At 37.1% G+C, this 18,381-nt stretch overlaps 1 protein-coding gene across 3 annotated transcripts in view; it reads left to right on the plus strand.

The window, feature by feature from the left end:
* Positions 1-18,381, plus strand: part of LOC124783974 (exocyst complex component 6B) — a 170,739-nt gene that overhangs the window by 107,014 nt on the left and 45,344 nt on the right. For all 3 annotated transcript variants that reach the window (XM_047254065.1, XM_047254063.1, XM_047254064.1), the window contains exons 10-11: positions 1,988-2,122; positions 2,237-2,415. In XM_047254065.1, coding sequence (XP_047110021.1) covers positions 1,988-2,122; positions 2,237-2,415 — 314 coding nt within the window. The remainder of the gene's footprint in view (positions 1-1,987; positions 2,123-2,236; positions 2,416-18,381) is intronic.

Raw genomic sequence — 18,381 nt, forward strand, 5'->3', positions numbered from 1 at the left:
CCTCCACCAGCGCAGTTGACAAATGCTGGATGGGTGTTGGTGCATATGGACTTGATGCAATGTTTATTACCAATGCATTCCATATGTGCTTCATGGGATTTAAGTCAGGGGGAATGAGCAGACCAATCCATTTGGTGAATATCTATTTGTTCCAAAAGCTCCTCCACGTGCGCTCTTCAATGTGATCATGCATTGTCATCTGTAAAAATGAAGTTGAGTCCAAGAGCACCCCTGAAAAGACATGCATAGAGGAGTTCAGTATTACAATAATGTTGATTGGTAAGTGTATTGTGTTGAAGGATTTGGAAGTCTGTATGCCTATACAACATTTTCATCCCCCACATTGTAAAATATGTATTACCACCCATGATGATCACGTGCCCTGTTAAGAAACAAGTGCCACCTTTTGTAATGCCCAGAAGACTGTTAGAAACTGCAGTGACTTCAGTGTCATTTTTTGCTTTGAATAAAACTGTCATTTCTATTTGTCCCATTGCATCCTTTTTAAGTTACCTTCTGTACTATACTGTAACAGTTATTTCTATGTATGGTCCAAGTTTCCTAAAGTTATGTTACTTTCTTCATTAAGTTTTGCACATCAGTTAATATGTAATTACACAACTAAAACCAAAAACACAGTAAAACCAGGAGGGAAACTTCTGCTTTTGAAGTATTTACATATTCATTTGTTCAGGCAAGTCAGCTGTGTGTCTGATTATTCAGTACGTGAAATATAAATATTAATACGTAGAACATAAGTAGTAATGAATACAACAAAAATAGATTATTATTATTATTATTATTATTATTATTATTATTATTATTAGTAGTAGTAGTAGTAGTAGTAGTAGTAGTAGCAGTAGTAGTAGCAACAGTAGTAAAATTTGCAGTGTTGTATTGAACATTATTTTTCTTTTCTTCACACTTGGTGAGTCTAGAACAATGTGATAATTTGTAAAATACAAGCCATACTATGCAGTTTTTACAAATGTTTGGATCACAGTAACACACAACAGGAAACATCAGTCACACTAGCTTTCAAACACTAGCTCTTTTTACAGCAATAGTATGCACAAATTCTCACATACACAACTACTCAGACACCCAAATGCACAGTATTGCTGGAAAAAGAGCTAGTGCTCGAAAACCAGTGTGAAAGCTGTTTTCTGTTACATGTTGCTGGATTACCATTTCAAAATACTGCGTATTGGGTTCTAGAATTGCACAGTTCGAGAGATTTTATTTTGTAATAGTTCAAAGGCCACTATACTTTCACAAGCATGTGTGGGATTTCTGAACAATAACCTTAAGAATTACACTAAGTATGCATTTTACAATAGTCGTTTGATACCATTAATTGTAATTTTTACTCAGGCTGTAATCGACTGCATTTATGTGCTTAGCTTTCCAAAAACTGTGGACAAACATGGAAACAAGATAACGATAGCTATGACTACAGTAACATCAGACAATCTCACTTGTATATGAGATAAGTTGAACCAATTTTCACTTATATATGAGACAAGTTGAACTAATTTGCATATGTATGTTGTGCATCCACAGGACACCATATTAACCATTTCTCAAACTTTTAAATAATAAGTGTGATATTTTTGTACTCTTTAATGAAGTATAAGCTGCAATGAACATTGGTGAGAAGTATTCAAGATTCAAGTACTGATCTGCTCACAGTTTTACTTGTTGCAAATATTCATTACATTATAAATAAAAAATTTTATTCAGATATTTATTTTATTATTTACCATCTAATTATGTTTCCATTGAGATAGCAAAATTATATTGCTGTAATTATTTTCTCAGTTTAAAAAAATATCAGAAGACATAAATACATTGCATTACTGTAATTAGTAACGTGTGGCTGGAATAAAATTATGATATATAGCTATTCTGCATCTTATTTATAGCACATTTTTGTCAAATATTATGAAACTTCTCTTTAATGTTATTGTTTTGTCTTTCCCCTCAGAATTATGGATATTCTGTGAATCAGTTGTTTGATCTATTACATGAAATTAGAGATCACTACAATGAAGTTTTAATGCAGCGTTGGGTTCAAGTTTTCAGAGAAATTCTCGATGAAGAAAGTTTCCTGCCTATTAAGGTGCGTTTACTATTTGCTTTCTGGAACTGAAGCTTATATTGTGTTTTATCATCCTATGAAATTGCAGTACAAAGCGGTAACTTCAGTTGATACCTTAAAAATATATATTCCCAGGTGACATCTCAGGAAGAATATGACAGTGTCACAGATTCATTTCCATTTTATGATCAAAACCTTCAACAAGCAGATTTTCCTAAAAGGTTTCCGTTCTCATCCATGGTACCCAAGGTATATCAGCAAGTGAAAGAATTTATCTATGCATGTCTGAAGTTTTCAGAAGATCTCAATTTGAGGTATGTTCTTCTTTTTTGATAAAGTCTGTTGTTTTACTATTCCAAATTGCAAAGAAATTCATAAATGATTTGTTATTGCAAGTCACGTTACATTAATGAGAAACATTCGTGGGTGTAGAAGCACAACTTGAATTACTGATACTTAAGTAAACTTGTTTGAATATCCCTCTAGAATGCAGTTTCTCACAGTGACAGCTATATTTGTTCAGTTCAGTCTTTGTTTCCAATACACTAATGAAGTTAGTTCCAGGTGTCCTTTCTCTTGTACTCTCTCTTCCTCCATTTTTTTGGCTTTTCCCCCTTAGTTTTTCTATGTCACAGTCTTTTAAATGTCACTCCTCCCCTGTTTCATATCATTGATAATTGTTTGTCTGTAAGTTAATATTACACTTTGAAACAATTGGTGGTATGCTTTATGCATACAGCTGATACACTAAGTGAATATATTCAAATGCAATACAGCATGTTTTGGCAACTAACAGAGCAAGCTGAGGAGAAATTCATGAATCTTTTTGATTCCCTTGTGGGGCGATACCACTTCTCTGACTCGTGGAAATGAATTATTTAATTTCCTCTTTTGAAACCAGTAAAGAATCTCTCTTGGCTTGCTATGGCCTATGTTACTACTTCGAAGCACCATTTGCACAGCTCCTCAATGTAAATTCCACAGACAACTCCCATTTTCACTAGGACCTCCTTTCTCCAACAGTATTTTAAATCTTCAACAAAAAGACAGTTATCCTTGACTTTTTTTTAAGTCTTTGTCTTAATTTTTGTAATCAACGGTATATATTCTATTACAATCCTTTCCAATTCATGTTCCTTCAGAATTTCTGCAATCCCTCTCCTCTTCTACCTTAATGTTGTAACACGCCAGCTACAACTGACATTTGGGAAGCTGGAGGAGTGAGAAGACAACTACTGTCTTCCGCATAGCCACATAGGATTTCTCTAGTGTTCCTCCTCAAAAGTTCATGGTATAAACATTACCACTTAACAAAATGCAGTCAGGATGAAGCTGCTCATAACAGCATAGGAAAAATTTGTGGGCTCATGTTTGCAAGTATATTGGGGACTAATGCACAACATGATAATATCCAGTGCTTTGATTACATCCTCAGTAGTGAGATCAAGGCCTTGGAAGAGCAATTGCTGTCTTATGTCTTATCATGCTGTGTTTGTCACTAGAGTCCTGTAAACACTCAGGCTAATTGGTCAAAGATGCTGTCCAATCATAAAACAAGCAGTTTCTTCACAAAGATATTACTTTAAAAGTGCCAGATCCTTTGTTAGTGGATAAGATTGAAATTCAATCATCACATGCAGTATGAGACCCGAGTTTCTCCTGGCATGTACAATGTTCAAGTAACTTAAGGGAATGCTGGTGGGTGACATCATCGACAATCGCCTATACTTCGATAGGTGCACACACTTTCATTTAAAAGGGTAAACTGCAGCGTGCTGTGTAAGCGAATTTAAAACCTGTTTCCAGAGCAGGTCTGGAAAGTTAAAACGCACACGCGCACGTAAACCGTAAACACTAGTGCCATCACAAACCAAACGTGGCCACATCAGAATTTATTGATAGTGAAAATTAATAACCAATGGGTGAGGTAACTTTAACTCTATCCCCCTGTTTTTTTAAAAGGGGGAGAACAGGATTCCACGAAGAATTTAAGGAAAAACCTCCATATCTATCAAACTGTACACCAGGTGAGCAATGATAATACTGAGAAGGCACCAAAGTCTATGAACTTTCTGCATTACACAGGAAGCACTTCCAATAGAACTGGGGAGGAGAACAGGATTCCACGAAGAATTTAAGGAAAAACCTCCATACCTATCAAACTGTGCACCAGGTGAGCGACAATAATACTGAGAAGGCACCAAAGTCATTGACCTTTCTGCATTACACAGGAAGCATTTCCAATAGAACTGGTTTTATTTTGTGCAAATGTGATGTGAAATGTGTTTCTCAACCACCATCTAAGATTAACGTCCTTTTAGTTTCCAAAAAATAAGATACTGGTTTGCATAAGGCCAGTGTCTGCTGTAGTCATTGCAGTTGTGCCAAGTCATATACTGGTCAGACTGTCAGGACTGTGGGGAAATAGCATACTGAGCATAAGTGTCAAACATACATACACCAGCTGAGCCAAGCTGCTATTTGCAGATCATTGTCTTGGCACTGGTCATCCTATGGAATATAACAACACAGATATTCTGACATGTTGTTCCAGCTATTGGGATAGTGTTATTAAGGAAGCAGTTGAAATTAAATTATCAGGTATCCATATAAATAGTGATGGAGGTTTTAGCTTTGATTCTGCAGATTGAGTCAGTTGAGTCAATAATTAAATCACTGAAAGCTAAGGACTCTCGTGGACATGATGGAGTGCCTAGCAGAATTTTAAAGTACTGTGCTGCATGTGTTAGCCCTGTATTTAGCCATATTTGTAGTTTTTCCTTTAAGAATGGTCAGTTTCCTAAATGATTAAAGTATTCAGTAGTAAAGTCGCTTTAAAAAGGAAGAAAGGGGCAATGAAGACTATTTTAGACCTATTTCTACGCCATCAGTATTTACTAAAGTTATTGAAAAGGATAAATGTACAGTACAGCTTTAGAAGTGGTTTAACAACTGAAAATGGTATATTCTCTTTTCTCTGTGAGGTACTGGATGGATTAAAAAATCGGTTTCAAACACTAGGCATCTTTCTTGATTTAGTTAAGGTGTTTGATTGTGTTGATCACAAAATATTGCTCCAGAAATTCGACCATTTTGGAATACGGAGAGTAGTTCACAATTTGTTCACCTTTTGCTTTAACAACAGACAGCAAAAGGTCTTTATTCACAGTTTTGAGAATGGCTGTGATGTGAGGTGTGAGTGGGGCACAGTCAGATGGGGAGTGCCCTAGGGATCAGAGCTGGGGCTACTCCTGTTCCTTATTAATATAAATGATATGCCTTCTAGTATTGCAGGTAATTCTCAACTATTTCTGTTTGCTGATGACACTAGCTTGGTAGTAAAGGATGTTGTATGCAACATTGGCTCTGTTTCAAATAGTACAGTTCATAATATAAGTTGATGGCTTGTAGAAAATAAACTAATGCTAAATCACAGTAAAACTCAATTTTTACAGTTTCTAACGCTCAGTTCAACAAAACCCGACATTTTAATTTCACAGAATGGGCATATGATGAGTGAAAACGAACAGTTCAAATGTCTAGGTGTCCAGATAGATAGTGGAAAACTGACGTTCAGGATCTTATTTAAAGATTTAATACTATCATTTTTACTTTTTGAATGGTATTTGAAGTAGGTGATCGTTGGACACAAAAAGTAGTCTACTTTGCTTATTTTTATTCATTTGTGTTGTGTTGTATTATATTTTGGGGTAACTCTTCCCGTTATCAAAGGATATTTTTGGCTCAGAAATGGGCTGTTTGGGCAATAAGTGGTGTAAGTTTGCGAATCTCTTGTTGACCCCTGTTCACTATTCTGGGTATTCTGACATTGGCGGCTCAATATATATATATTCTTTACTGTTGTTTCTTGTTAACAACATCAGCTTATTCCCAAGAATTAGTGGCTTTCACTCAGTTAATACTAGGCAGAAATCCAATCTGTATTTGGACTGCAGTTCCTTGACCCTTGTGCAGCGGGGTGTGCAGTATACTGCTGCATCCATTTTCAAGAAGCTACCACAAGACTTCAAAAACCTTAGCAGTAATCCACATGCTTTCAAATTGAAACTGAAGAGTTTCCTCATGGGTCACTCCTTCTATTCTGTTGAGAAGTTCCTTGATGAGTTAAATTGATTCCTATGTTATATTGTTGATTGTGTTTACTTAAACTTATGGTTTGTCTTTTTTGGGTTCATAACATTTTATTTTATCTGTTATTACTTCTGTGTTGTAATTTCATGTACTGACACATTCCGTGACCTTAGAACTAGATGTGTAAATAAATGAATAAATCAAGCTTGTGTATGAGAAATGTCAAAATATGCAGTTAAGCAAACTGAGAAGGTACTAAACAAGATCATTATATACAAAATTTGACTGCAAGGTGAAAAGAGAGATCTTAAATTGTGTAAAATGTCTAATTGTGAATAAGAAATCAGGCAAGAAGGAAGGTTTCCGTCATCCTTTATTCAAAGAAAGTGAACCATCATATACTTATCACATAGATTGTAGTGCACCTCTTTAATCAAGACTCAAGGATACTACATTGTAAGTATTATTGATTTACAAAATTTGCCTGGCTGTCTTCTGTGAAGACTACAAAAGCAACAGAAGCATTTAGTAAGATGGAATTGCAGAAAATTAATTTTGGAAATCCCGTTCAAGTAATTACTACGACTTGCTTTACTACTTAAGAATTCCAGGAGTGCTGCACTACAGAAGGAATTAAATGCATTTTAATAATGATGAGACTCCCTCAAGCCAGTGGACAGGTTGAGAGAATCGGTTCTACTTTGGCTAAAATCTATACTAGTATTATACATACAAAAGATAGCTTGAATGCTGAGAAAGAACATAGTCTACTTTAGAAAGTGTGTAGTGCAATCTATTTATTAATTTGAAGATTATAACGTGAAATATTTTTAAAAAGCTATTTACTTTTGTGGATTTTGAACATTACCATATTTGTTAAAATGCTTTTATTATTTGATATGTTCTACATAATACAATTCAACATAATGAGTACAATGTTTATACAATCCTTTACATATTTAATCTGTACTTCCATACTAATATCAGTCTCAAAACATCACATTTTGGCCACTGATCATCATGTGCCTTTTATAACTTCTTTGTTGCATTAAATTTGCATGAACAGCTTGAGGTCATGCGGTTACCATTAATGTTTCACAAGTATGGGATCCTGAGTTCAATTCCTGCCCAGGTCAGTTTTTTCTCTGCTTGTGTCTGGATGTGTGCATTATCATCATCATCATTTTATCAACAACAACATCCAAGTCACCAAAGTGGTGTCAAGTAAAAAGACTTGCACCAAGCGTAAAAAGACTTGCACCAAGCTTCTGAACATCCTAACTGGGGTCTCCCACCCAATAAAGTCATACACATATTTCATTTCATTTTACTGAAAGGTGAGTACAGTCATTGGTAACAACTAGACTAGAATGCTCGTACAATCCTCAGAGTGTTTAATCTGTGCCGATCTGTGCCTCCATACTAATATAAATGTGAAAATAACTCTGTCCATTATGTTTTCACGACTAAACCACTGAACTGATGTCAATACAACGTGGTTGAACCCTGATGAAAAATATTTACTCTTTGAAAAAGCTATTTACTCTTTCACTTTTTAAACTTTATTATATTTGTGAAAATGCTTTTTTTGATTGATAAGTTCTGTGTGATATGACTCAATGTCAATTCTCAATGTATTTAATCCATAGTTCCATACTAATACCAGTACTATTAATTGCAAAAGTAACTTACTCTGTTACATTTTCACTACTCTGCTGCTGAACTGATTATGATGGTATTTGGTAAGGACATAGTGAACCATGAGAATGACCATAGGCTACTTAAGAAAGTTGTATCTTTCTGAGTAGTATTAACATTTTTAAATATGGTCTACATAAGTGGCACTCAGACAACACTGGCACGATGGTTGGCGACTCTTGATGTTTATAGATTTTTCTGTGTTAGTGCAAATCTAATGTTATTATGCACATGGTTTGTGACAGCGAGCTACTACATCACCTACCATCGCTGGAGAATTTTGGGGGAGATGCATTAATAAATTCAGATGGTAAGCCCGAGAACCATATTTAAGGCTATTTCTATAAGCCTCAAAAACATAAGTCTGATTTAGTGCATAGTTCTAAGAGAGCTCAAGCTGGGAAAGTTACTTGAGTCCAACAAAACTCAGAGCAATATCATGTCTACTGAAACTTGGATGAACGTCAGGCAGCCTTAAGAGCTACAGAGACATTACAACAGTCAGAAGCCTGTCGCATTTTACACGCTGAGCATTACTCATCTCTTATATCTTCCAAGGCATTTGAAGACTCACAACAGCGGCATCGTTTAGTAAAGGCTGTATGAAAAACAGAAATGTACCTTTACATGTGGGCTGTGGGAGGCTTTTGGCGAGGTTGCATTTGATTGTGATCCATTAACTATGTTAATCATACATTAGTCATCATAAGGGTATGGATAAAAAAAGTAGGCACCATGACACATTAGAATGGAAGGGAGATACGGTCAGTATGTGTTGCTGTGGTGGCAAAATCTCATATCCAGTACTAGGTGAGCCAGAGATATCCCTAAAAACTCTACTTCTGTGTGAATGTAATGATTGGAGGCATTTTTTAAAAATACAATTAGAAAATATCATGCATGCTTTCATATTCAACAAACATTGTCAGGATGACTGAATGTGGGTTGGGGGGGGGGGGGGGGGGGGTGGTTAATGGTTTGCCTGCTGATGAGACTGGTGACACCAGAGAAGCTGAATATTGGACATAAGTTTTATATGTTCATGGAAAATGGATATTCACCGAAAAAATATGAGTTTGTTGGTTAATTTCTTTTGTTTCTTTTGACAGTTCAGTACTAAAGTTTGTAACCAGGAGATTAATAAATAGTTCTCCAAGAAAATCAGAAAAGTTTTTCCTACACTGTAGATAACTTGTGATGTGGTCATCTTTGACTGTATGATGGCACTAGTGTTTACAGAGAGAGAGTGTGTGTGTGTGTGTGTGTGTGTGTGTGTGTGTGTGTGTGTGTGTGTGTGTGTGTGTGTTTTTTTTGTCCTGCCAGAATTACTCTGCAAACTGAAGTTTTAAATTCCCTTGCACAGTGTGTACATGCCTGGATGTGCACCTGTCAAAATATCAGGCGTTGTCAAAAACATCATTTGACTACATTCCCATAAACTATCTGAACACAACATGTGGTATAATACAAGGGCATGTGTAGTAAAAATCATTTAAATAAGGTTCAATAGATTTCAGCCAGAAAGGATCATACAAGTGTATAACTAGAAAGGGTCGTACAAGGATATAACTACAGTAGATAATTGTAAAAAGCTTTTTAATATTAATTTTCAAAATGATTATATTACAATTTAATTTCTGAAATCAGTTGCACATTATTGCAAAGTTACATAAAACACTGGTTGAACAATGAAATATTACAGTAAAATATAAATTGGCAGATAAAAAATTCTACTAAGCGGTGGCAGGGAAACACACACACAAAAGGATTTAGTTTTCACAAGCTTTTGGAGCAGTGGCTCCTTCTTCCGGAGAAAGAGCTGAAGAGGAAGGAAGAGTTGACCTTACATGTAAAGGAAAGTAGGTCTTCCACCAAAGCAGCATGGTTAAATGCAGGTTTAGGGCTGAAAGTGAGACCCTTGGATAAGATAGATAATTCAGGGTGGGAGGGGGATTACTTTGGATGAAAGGTTAGAACACTATGCTCTTTGACTGGTTCTTGTGATTATGAGTTATTACAGGTCTGAGAGGCAGTGGTGAAAGCTGTGGGACATTAAGAAGGTTGGCCAAGCTTGGTATGTAGAAGAGGAGTGTGGCTTTTTGGGGAGCTGCAGAGGGACAGGAAGGGAAACACCACTGATGAGGTAGTTTAGGAGAAGGTAGGATAGCTTTCTGAGGTGAAGTCTGGCATGTTGTTGCAGTCTGAAGTTGGCTTGGCAGATTGTTCCATCCACAGAAACATGAGGGGCAGATAACTGCTAGATCTTGTAGAAGGAGAGACGTCTGGTGGCGTGGAAATTGGCAGATGAGGCATATAGGTCACAGATTAGTCAGTTCAGTGCAATAGGGTGCTGTATTTGAAATGGTAAAAGAGGCTGGTGTAGAGTAGGATTACATCCAGAAACAGGGTCTTTCAATGTTAGGCCTTTGAGAGTAACTCAAAGGGGCAAGCAGGTTTCAAGAAACCCTAAACCCCTCCAGTCCTTTTCCTTCACTCCTCTTCCTTCCCCTTTAACTCTTCTGCCAGAGAAAGGAGCCAGTGGCTCCGAAAGATTGTGAAAGGTAAGTCTTTTTGTGTTTGTGTGTTCCTTTGCCACTGCTTGGTGAGTAGATTTTTTTTGTCTGTCCAGTTATATTGTATTATCAATAATTGATTATTTTTGTTGTTATATATTACAGTAAAATTGATAGTGTAATAGTGCTTGCTTGAAAAAATGAGTTAAAATGAAAGAAAAATCTATCAGTTTTGAAATGTAAAAATGAACCAACCAAATTGATAACTAAAATACATTGCAGAAGATATCACAGGAAGCAAGTCCGACGTATAAAATCTATTAAATTAATGATGAAGAACAGTGCCAAATGGTTGTCACAAAAGCAACATAAAACAAATTAATCATGGTAAAAAGATAGAGAAAACTGTGGAATGGTGCTTGTCATAACTTCAGTTGGGCAGAAAACTATACCTCAGCACCTACCCCATGATTTTGTATGGAACAGCCTAAGGAAGAAAACATAGGGGTCAATTTTTATTACCAGTTTGATGAAAGGGAGACAGAAATTCCTTATGCAAGAAATATAAATTTTAAAAAAATACATTTGTTAACCAAAAACTGCAATTATAAAGTTAGGAGACTGAAAAATACATCATTTATGGCGTTACGGGTAATAAAAATTTAGCAGGGGTAAAGTGGGAGTTGGTCTACTAATGAAAAAGAAAACAGGAATTCAGGTAAGCTACTGTGAACACCAGAGAGACCACATTATTGTAGTCAAGATACATGCAAGACCAACACCCACCACAGTAATACAAGATAATATGTCTGCTAACTGTATAGATGATGAATTGACTGAAGAAATGTGTAATGAAGTAAGAGAAATTAAGAAATGTGTAATGAAGTAAAAGAAATTATTCTCATAGTTAGTGGTGACAAACATTTATTTGTGGTGAAGGACTGGAACTCGATAGTAAGAAAAGGAAGAAAAGGAAAAATAGTAGGAGAAAATGAGTTTGAGGAAAGACATGAATGTGAAAACTATCTGGCAAAATTTTACACAGTTCACAGTTTAATCATTGCAGTCATGTGGTTTAAAATCTGTGAAAAGAAGTTGTAAACATGAAAGAGACCTAGAGACATGAGACAATTTTAGACAGATTGTACGAGTATAATCGTTAGACATATTATGGAACCAGATTTTAAACTGAAAAAAAGGAAAGAAATTCCAGGAGGAGACGTATTCCTAACTATAGCATATTAGTTATGAACTGCAGATTAAAACTACGGACACTGCGAAAAGCAGGAAATTAAGGAGATGAGACCTCAGAATACAATATAAAATGAATAATACAGGATGGAATGTAAAAACATTGTGAAAAGGATAGTTGCTACTCACCATACAGCAGAGATGCTGAGTCGCAGATAGGCACAACAAGAAACAAGTGGACCACCCTGTTGCTGAGCGTGCTGCCAAACATGGCATCCTTCATTTCAATGACTGCTTCACAGCCTGTGCCATATGGATCCTTCCCACAACACCAGCTTTTCTGAACTGCACAGGTGGGAAATTTCCTTTCAACATATCATACATTCCCGTAAACCTCCTGGCCCCAACGTTCATCAGTCATTGTCCTCTCCAGTCCAGCCTCTTCTCTGTCCAGCACTACACAGCCCTCATTCCTATGTCACACCCAGCCTCTTTACTTTTCTCCTTTTCCGCTATCCACCCTCCCCCCCACCTCATCCCTGCGCTCTCCCCAGTAGCACATCACTATCCGCCATCCCTACCCTACTATCCTTTCCCCTCCCCACCCCAGCCGCCTCCTTGTTCCCACCCAGACACCTCTCCCATCATGCACTGGTACTGCTGCTCGGTGTGTGGCCTCAGTTGCTTGTGATTGCAGTCGTGTGTGAGTTGCGTTTGTGGGAGTGTGTATGTGTGTGTTTGCAATCTAATATTTGTGACAGTCTTTCTGTTGTGCCTATCTGTGACTCAGCATCTCCGCTATATAGTGAGTAGCAACTTTCCTTTTCATGATATTGTTTTATTCCATCATGGATTTTTCATTGTCTGAAAATATAATGTAACTAGGTAGATAAAAAAAAAAAATCAACTCACCAAGTGGCGGCAGGGGAACACCGAAAGCTTGCAAACTTTAATACCTTTTATATGTGTGTTCTCCTGCTGCTGCATGGTGAGTAGATTTTCATGTATCCAATTACATTATATTTTCAAACAGTTATTGAATTTAATTGACAAATGGAGGAAATATAAAATGGCTGTATATGAAACAGATAAAAGGGAATAAAGGTGTCTAAAAAATGAGATTGACAGGAAGTCAGTAAGTGCCAAATTGCAAAGCAGTAATGGCCAGAGGAGAAATCCAAATCTATAGAAGCACGCATGGCTGATAGAATAGATGCCATGTGTAGGGAGATTAAAAAAACCTTTGGAGAAAAGAAAAGTAGCTGCATGGACATTGGAGATAACATAGCAAGCCAGCACTGAAATGTGTGTGTGGACAAGGCCTCCTGCGAGGTAGGCCAGTTGCCTGGTGCAAGTATTATTATTCGACGCCACTTTCGTGGCTTGCATGTTGATGAGGATGAAATGATGATAAAGACAACACAACACCCAGTCACTGAGCGGAGAAAATATCCGACCCAGCAAGGAATTGAACCTGGGCTCCTCGCATGGCATTCTGTTGTGTTGACCACTCAGCTATGGAGGTGCACAAGCCAAGAGAACACCGGAATGTGGTAGGAATATTTATAAGGGCTTTACTATAAAGGAAATAAACTTAAAAACAATGTTATGGAAAGGTAAGAGGAAATAATGAAGGTGAGATGAATGTAATACAACAAGAAGAATTTCACAGAGCACTGAAAGATCTAAGTTAACACAAGGCACCTGGAGTAGATGAAATTCCCTCAAAAGCGTTAAGGTCTTTCGGAGAGCCTTTCCTCCTGATATACAAGATGTATAAGACATGTGATATATCCTCAGACTTAAAGAAGAATTTAATAAAGCTGCATCCATACAGTGCCATTATTCTGTTCAACTGTGTATATGTGCTTACATTTCCAACATCGCAAGCATATGTGCGTATTTGTGCATTTCTTCAAATTGAAGGGCATGCGTCACAGCACAGTGTTTCTTGGGTCCGGTGGGAATGTATTGTGCTGTTTAGCAGATAACAGGTACTTGTGGCCCATGTATACTTCATTGTATAATGTGTTGAGGTTATGCTTTAAGATAATTTGTATGCTATAATGTCTATTGATATTGAAGAAAAGATGCTGAAATTTATAGATGATTATAGACAAAGAGAAGTCATATGGAATGCCATTTTTAAAGATTATTTGATTACAAATTTGAGATGTGATGCCCTGAGCATCAAGTGTTAAATAAAAGTTCTCCAATCATATTACTGTAAAGAGTAAGGTAAATCTGGAAGTAGGAAAACAGGGAAGATGGAGCCTACAAATTTATGGAAACTGTGGACAAATATTCATGGTATGCTGGCTTTATAGTGTGACAGTTGAGGAGCCAGACATCTGAAAAGAATAAAAGATGAGGTAGCTGGAGATCCTCAACAAACTACCAGAAATGGAAATGGAGGACATTGATGATGCAAAAAAAAAAAAAAAAAAAAAAAAAAAAAAAAAAAAATAGGAAAAAACAACCTCCATTCTAGTGGATTCTGTGGTGTACAACCCCCCTCCCCCCAAATTTGTTGAGTCCAAGTATATCAATCGATATATAACATTTTGAATTGACAGAAGAAAATATTGTTTATTGTAGGCTGTAAACGTATGTTTTATTTGTTGTGCTAATGGCCAGTTTCAATGAAGGCTTCATTATCAAGCATCTATAAATACATATCGACTACAGAAGAGTGAAATACGTAACTTGTATGACAATCTAAAAATCACATAAAAGAACAATAAATGACAGTCATAAATTCAGCATAATGTGCCTTCTATTACTTACATATGTTGTAACATTCTTCACCATTTTGTATGAAATGTGATGTGCAGATCAATTTGTCAGTTCACATGTGGAACACAAATCAATATTAGAATGCATTGCATTGAACACAGTTGAAAAGATAATGGAAGATATATGGAAGGTCTATATATGTGTTTAAGATCCTTAAACTGTTACACAAGTTTTGTGTTTCACTATTTTGTACTTTGTATGTTTTTATAGGTGTTTGATAATGATGCCTTAATCAAAACTGGTCAATAGCACAACAAATAAAATATAAATTTACATCCTACAACTGACAATTCTTTCATGAAATACATTGAGGCTGTGGTCCAACATATAAACAAGATTTTTTGATAGTTGTATAAACAACTTTTGTGAAAAAGAAGTGCAAATGATGTATTGAAAGTCAAATTAAGCTAAATACTCATAACTACTAAGAACCTGCCTTAAATATTTCTCAGTTTCAGGAATAATCAGTGAAGTGGTGTGTTTTGAAATGCAAAATAAGTATCTCAAATTGATATATAAGTCACTGTTTGTCAGCTACTGTAATGTGATTGGGAGGCTTATTGTTGCAGTTTCCCAAGAAGAAAGTCTAAAATCTCACTGTGACCTCCTCCTGAAATTTGCAGACTAAACATTGCCATCACTTTATATTTCTTGTACATCTCTTATTTATATACTGTTTGACCCACAGTCACCTTTGTGTTTTCTTTTTCTGGCATTTTTTACCACATCAAACGCAGCACAAATTGTTGAACAAAGAAGTGGATGAATAGCAGACTGCTTGAACGATGAGGCAATGTTTGGACATGAGAAAGTGCATGCATGCATATGAGCATTCGTTCTACTAATTTCTGTGCATGTGCTTTTGTTTCTGTGCGTCTGCAGTTGTGCATCAGGAAAGAGGCATCGTTTGGACATTTCTTAATCCTGTTACCAAAGGCGGGTGCTAATATGTGTGAATACCATTGAATCATCAGTAGTCCAAAGAGAATTTTTTAAATTGTTTTAGACAGTTTTTGCAAGTCACATGCCTTTAGTGTGTTATGTCATCTTCAGTCCAAAGACTGATTTGATACAGATCTCCACATTACTCTATCCTGTACATGCCCCCTCATCTCTGCATAACTACTGTTGCCTACATCCATTTGAACTTGTTAACTGTAGTCAGTCCTTACAAGGGAACCACTCCATCACACCCCCTCTCAGATTTAGTTATAAGTTGGCACAGTGGATAGGCCTTGAAAAACTGAACGCAGATCAATCAAGAAAACAGGAAGAAGTTGTGTGGAACTATGAAAAAAAATAAGCAAAATATACAAACTGAGTAGTCCATGCGCAAGATGGGCAACATCAAGGATAGTGTGAGCTCAGGAGCACCGTGGTCCCGTGGTTAGCGTGAGCAGCTGTGGAACGAGAGGTCCTTGGTTCAAGTCTTCCCTCTAGTGAAAAGTTTACTTTCTTTATTTTTGCAAAGTTATGATCTGTTTGTTCGTTCATTGACGTCTCTGTTCACTGTAATAAGTTAGCGTCTGTGTTTTGCGACCGCACCGCAAAACCGTGCAATTAGTAGACGAAAGGACGTGCCTCTCCAATGGGAACCGAAAACATTTGATCGCAAGGTCATAGGTCAACCGATTCCTCCACAGGAAAACACGTCTGATATATTCTATATGACACAGGTGATGGCATGTGCGTCACATAACAGGAACATGTTGTCGAGCCTCCCAACTTGTACACTTGGCGAATGGGTAAAAAGATTCTTCTACCTTGCCCGATTTAGGTTTTCTTGTGGATGTGATAATCATTCCCAAAAAAGTGATGAAAACAGAAGAGTTTGTGAACGTTTTCAAATTTTTCCATGTGTAGACCGTCAAATCCTGCATATGTCCAAGCAAATCTGAACATGTCCTGGAATTTTGGAGAGCGAAGTTGATTAAGTGTGAGTGCCTGAACTTTGATAATTGACACACGATCATGTAAACAATACTGCTCTGTGTACCTGTGCAGCTTCACAAAATCATAGAATCTTTTCACAAAGTATTTCACTTGCCAAAAACCACACACATCTAATAGTTGCACAAGAGGTGTACAACCTGGAGAAATGGTAATCACGTCTACACCCACACTAAAATTGTACAATGCCTGATTCTTCTGTCTTGTATAGCTGTCAAGGAGAAAGGCAAAATCTTTGTTGCGTAAGGAGCAATCACATGTTCATTAAAGTCCTTCACTAGTCTTTTCTCCATTTTTCCTGACGCACTTCAATTCACAATGACATTTGCCATTTGCACAAGTACCCTATTCACCTGTTGCTGAACTTGTGGTCCAAATACACCATTTTTTCCTGCAAACATAAATAAAATGTAGGTAAAAGAAATCCTGCTTTTTACAGAGCATATTGTTTGGTATAACTATGTGAAGTGGCATCCAGCTGGTCTACAGTACATTCCGTGTCGCCTTCTCCAACTAACGATAATGTGCGGGTCGATTTCATTTCATAGTTAAAACCAGACTGGTCTGTGTTGATAATATATACGTCTTCATACTGTTGGAATCTGATGTTATTTTCTGTAACAAACGTCTTGGAACACTAAAAGTTCTTCCAGTCTATTCGCATAGTTCTTGCTTGCATATTTCGTAATCTTCCTGCTCGTAATTTTGTATTTTCTTTTGAACGTGACAAGCCAATGAGATGAAGCCTTGAAGTCCAGGCCGATTTGTTTAGCGTAATGCAATCTCCAAATCTGTAGGTCTGTATCATGCACTGCACTTAATTCATTTGTGGCTTTAATAAATTGTCGGTATACAACTCCATAATCTATATTTGCGTCTTTTAATTGGTTTGGACAGTAACCTGTACTGGAGCATTTCCTTCATGTAACACAAAGAAATACCATCTGATTGAAGTCGCAGTAATTCCTCTTCTTGTTCTTCGTACGGATCGTCAACAATCTCATCATCTGGTACATACAGCCCCGTAGTAATCAGCAAGGTATCGTCATTACCACACATACTGTTTATCAACAAATGTAGGAAATAATCATACAAATGTTCGACAATCGTTCGACCCCTTAAGGAACTTTCCAATTCCTTACAGTTCGGAAAATATTCATTGACCTTGTTATTGAAGTCATGAGCTATATTTGCTGGATTCATATTGCCCTTGGAATACATCTCACGTATTTAACGCACTCTCGTCCAAAGTAGCGAACGGTCAACTGCCAGCCAGGGAGCCTCGTTAGCAGGAATACTCACTCTACCGTGCGCTGCAGTCGACTGATGTCGTATGTTTCGATGTTTGTTTAGGTGTAGCGTCCCCATACTGTGGCGCAGTTACCTCGCATCCGACGGACGGACGGACAGATAATAATTGTCTGAAAATAAAAAATTAAACTTTTCACTCAAGGGAAGACTTGAACCAAGGACCTCTTGTTCCACTCACGCTAACCACGGGACCACGGCGCTCCTGAGCTCACACTATCCTTGATGTTGCATATATATATATATATATATATATATATAATGGAAGGAAACATTCCACGTGGGAAAAATTATATATAAAAACAAAGATGAGGTGACTTACCGAACAAAAGCGCTGGCAGGTCGATAGACACACAAACAAACACAAACACACACACAAAATTCAAGCTTTCGCAACAAACTGTTGCCTCATCAGGAAAGAGGGAAGGAGAGGGGAAGACGAAAGGAAGTGGGTTTTAAGGGAGAGGGTAAGGAGTCATTCCAATCCCGGGAGCGGAAAGACTTACCTTAGGGGGAAAAAAGGACAGGTATACACTCGCACACACACACATATCCATCCACACATACAGACACAAGCAGACATATTGGTCTTTAAATATGTCTGCTTGTGTCTGTATGTGTGGATGGATATGTGTGTGTGTGCGAGTGTATACCTGTCCTTTTTTCCCCCTAAGGTAAGTCTTTCCGCTCCCGGGATTGGAATGACTCCTTACCCTCTCCCTTAAAACCCAC

The sequence above is a fragment of the Schistocerca piceifrons genome, chromosome 1 (assembly GCF_021461385.2).
Source record: "Schistocerca piceifrons isolate TAMUIC-IGC-003096 chromosome 1, iqSchPice1.1, whole genome shotgun sequence".
In the NCBI taxonomy this organism is placed as follows: Eukaryota; Metazoa; Arthropoda; class Insecta; order Orthoptera; family Acrididae; genus Schistocerca; species Schistocerca piceifrons.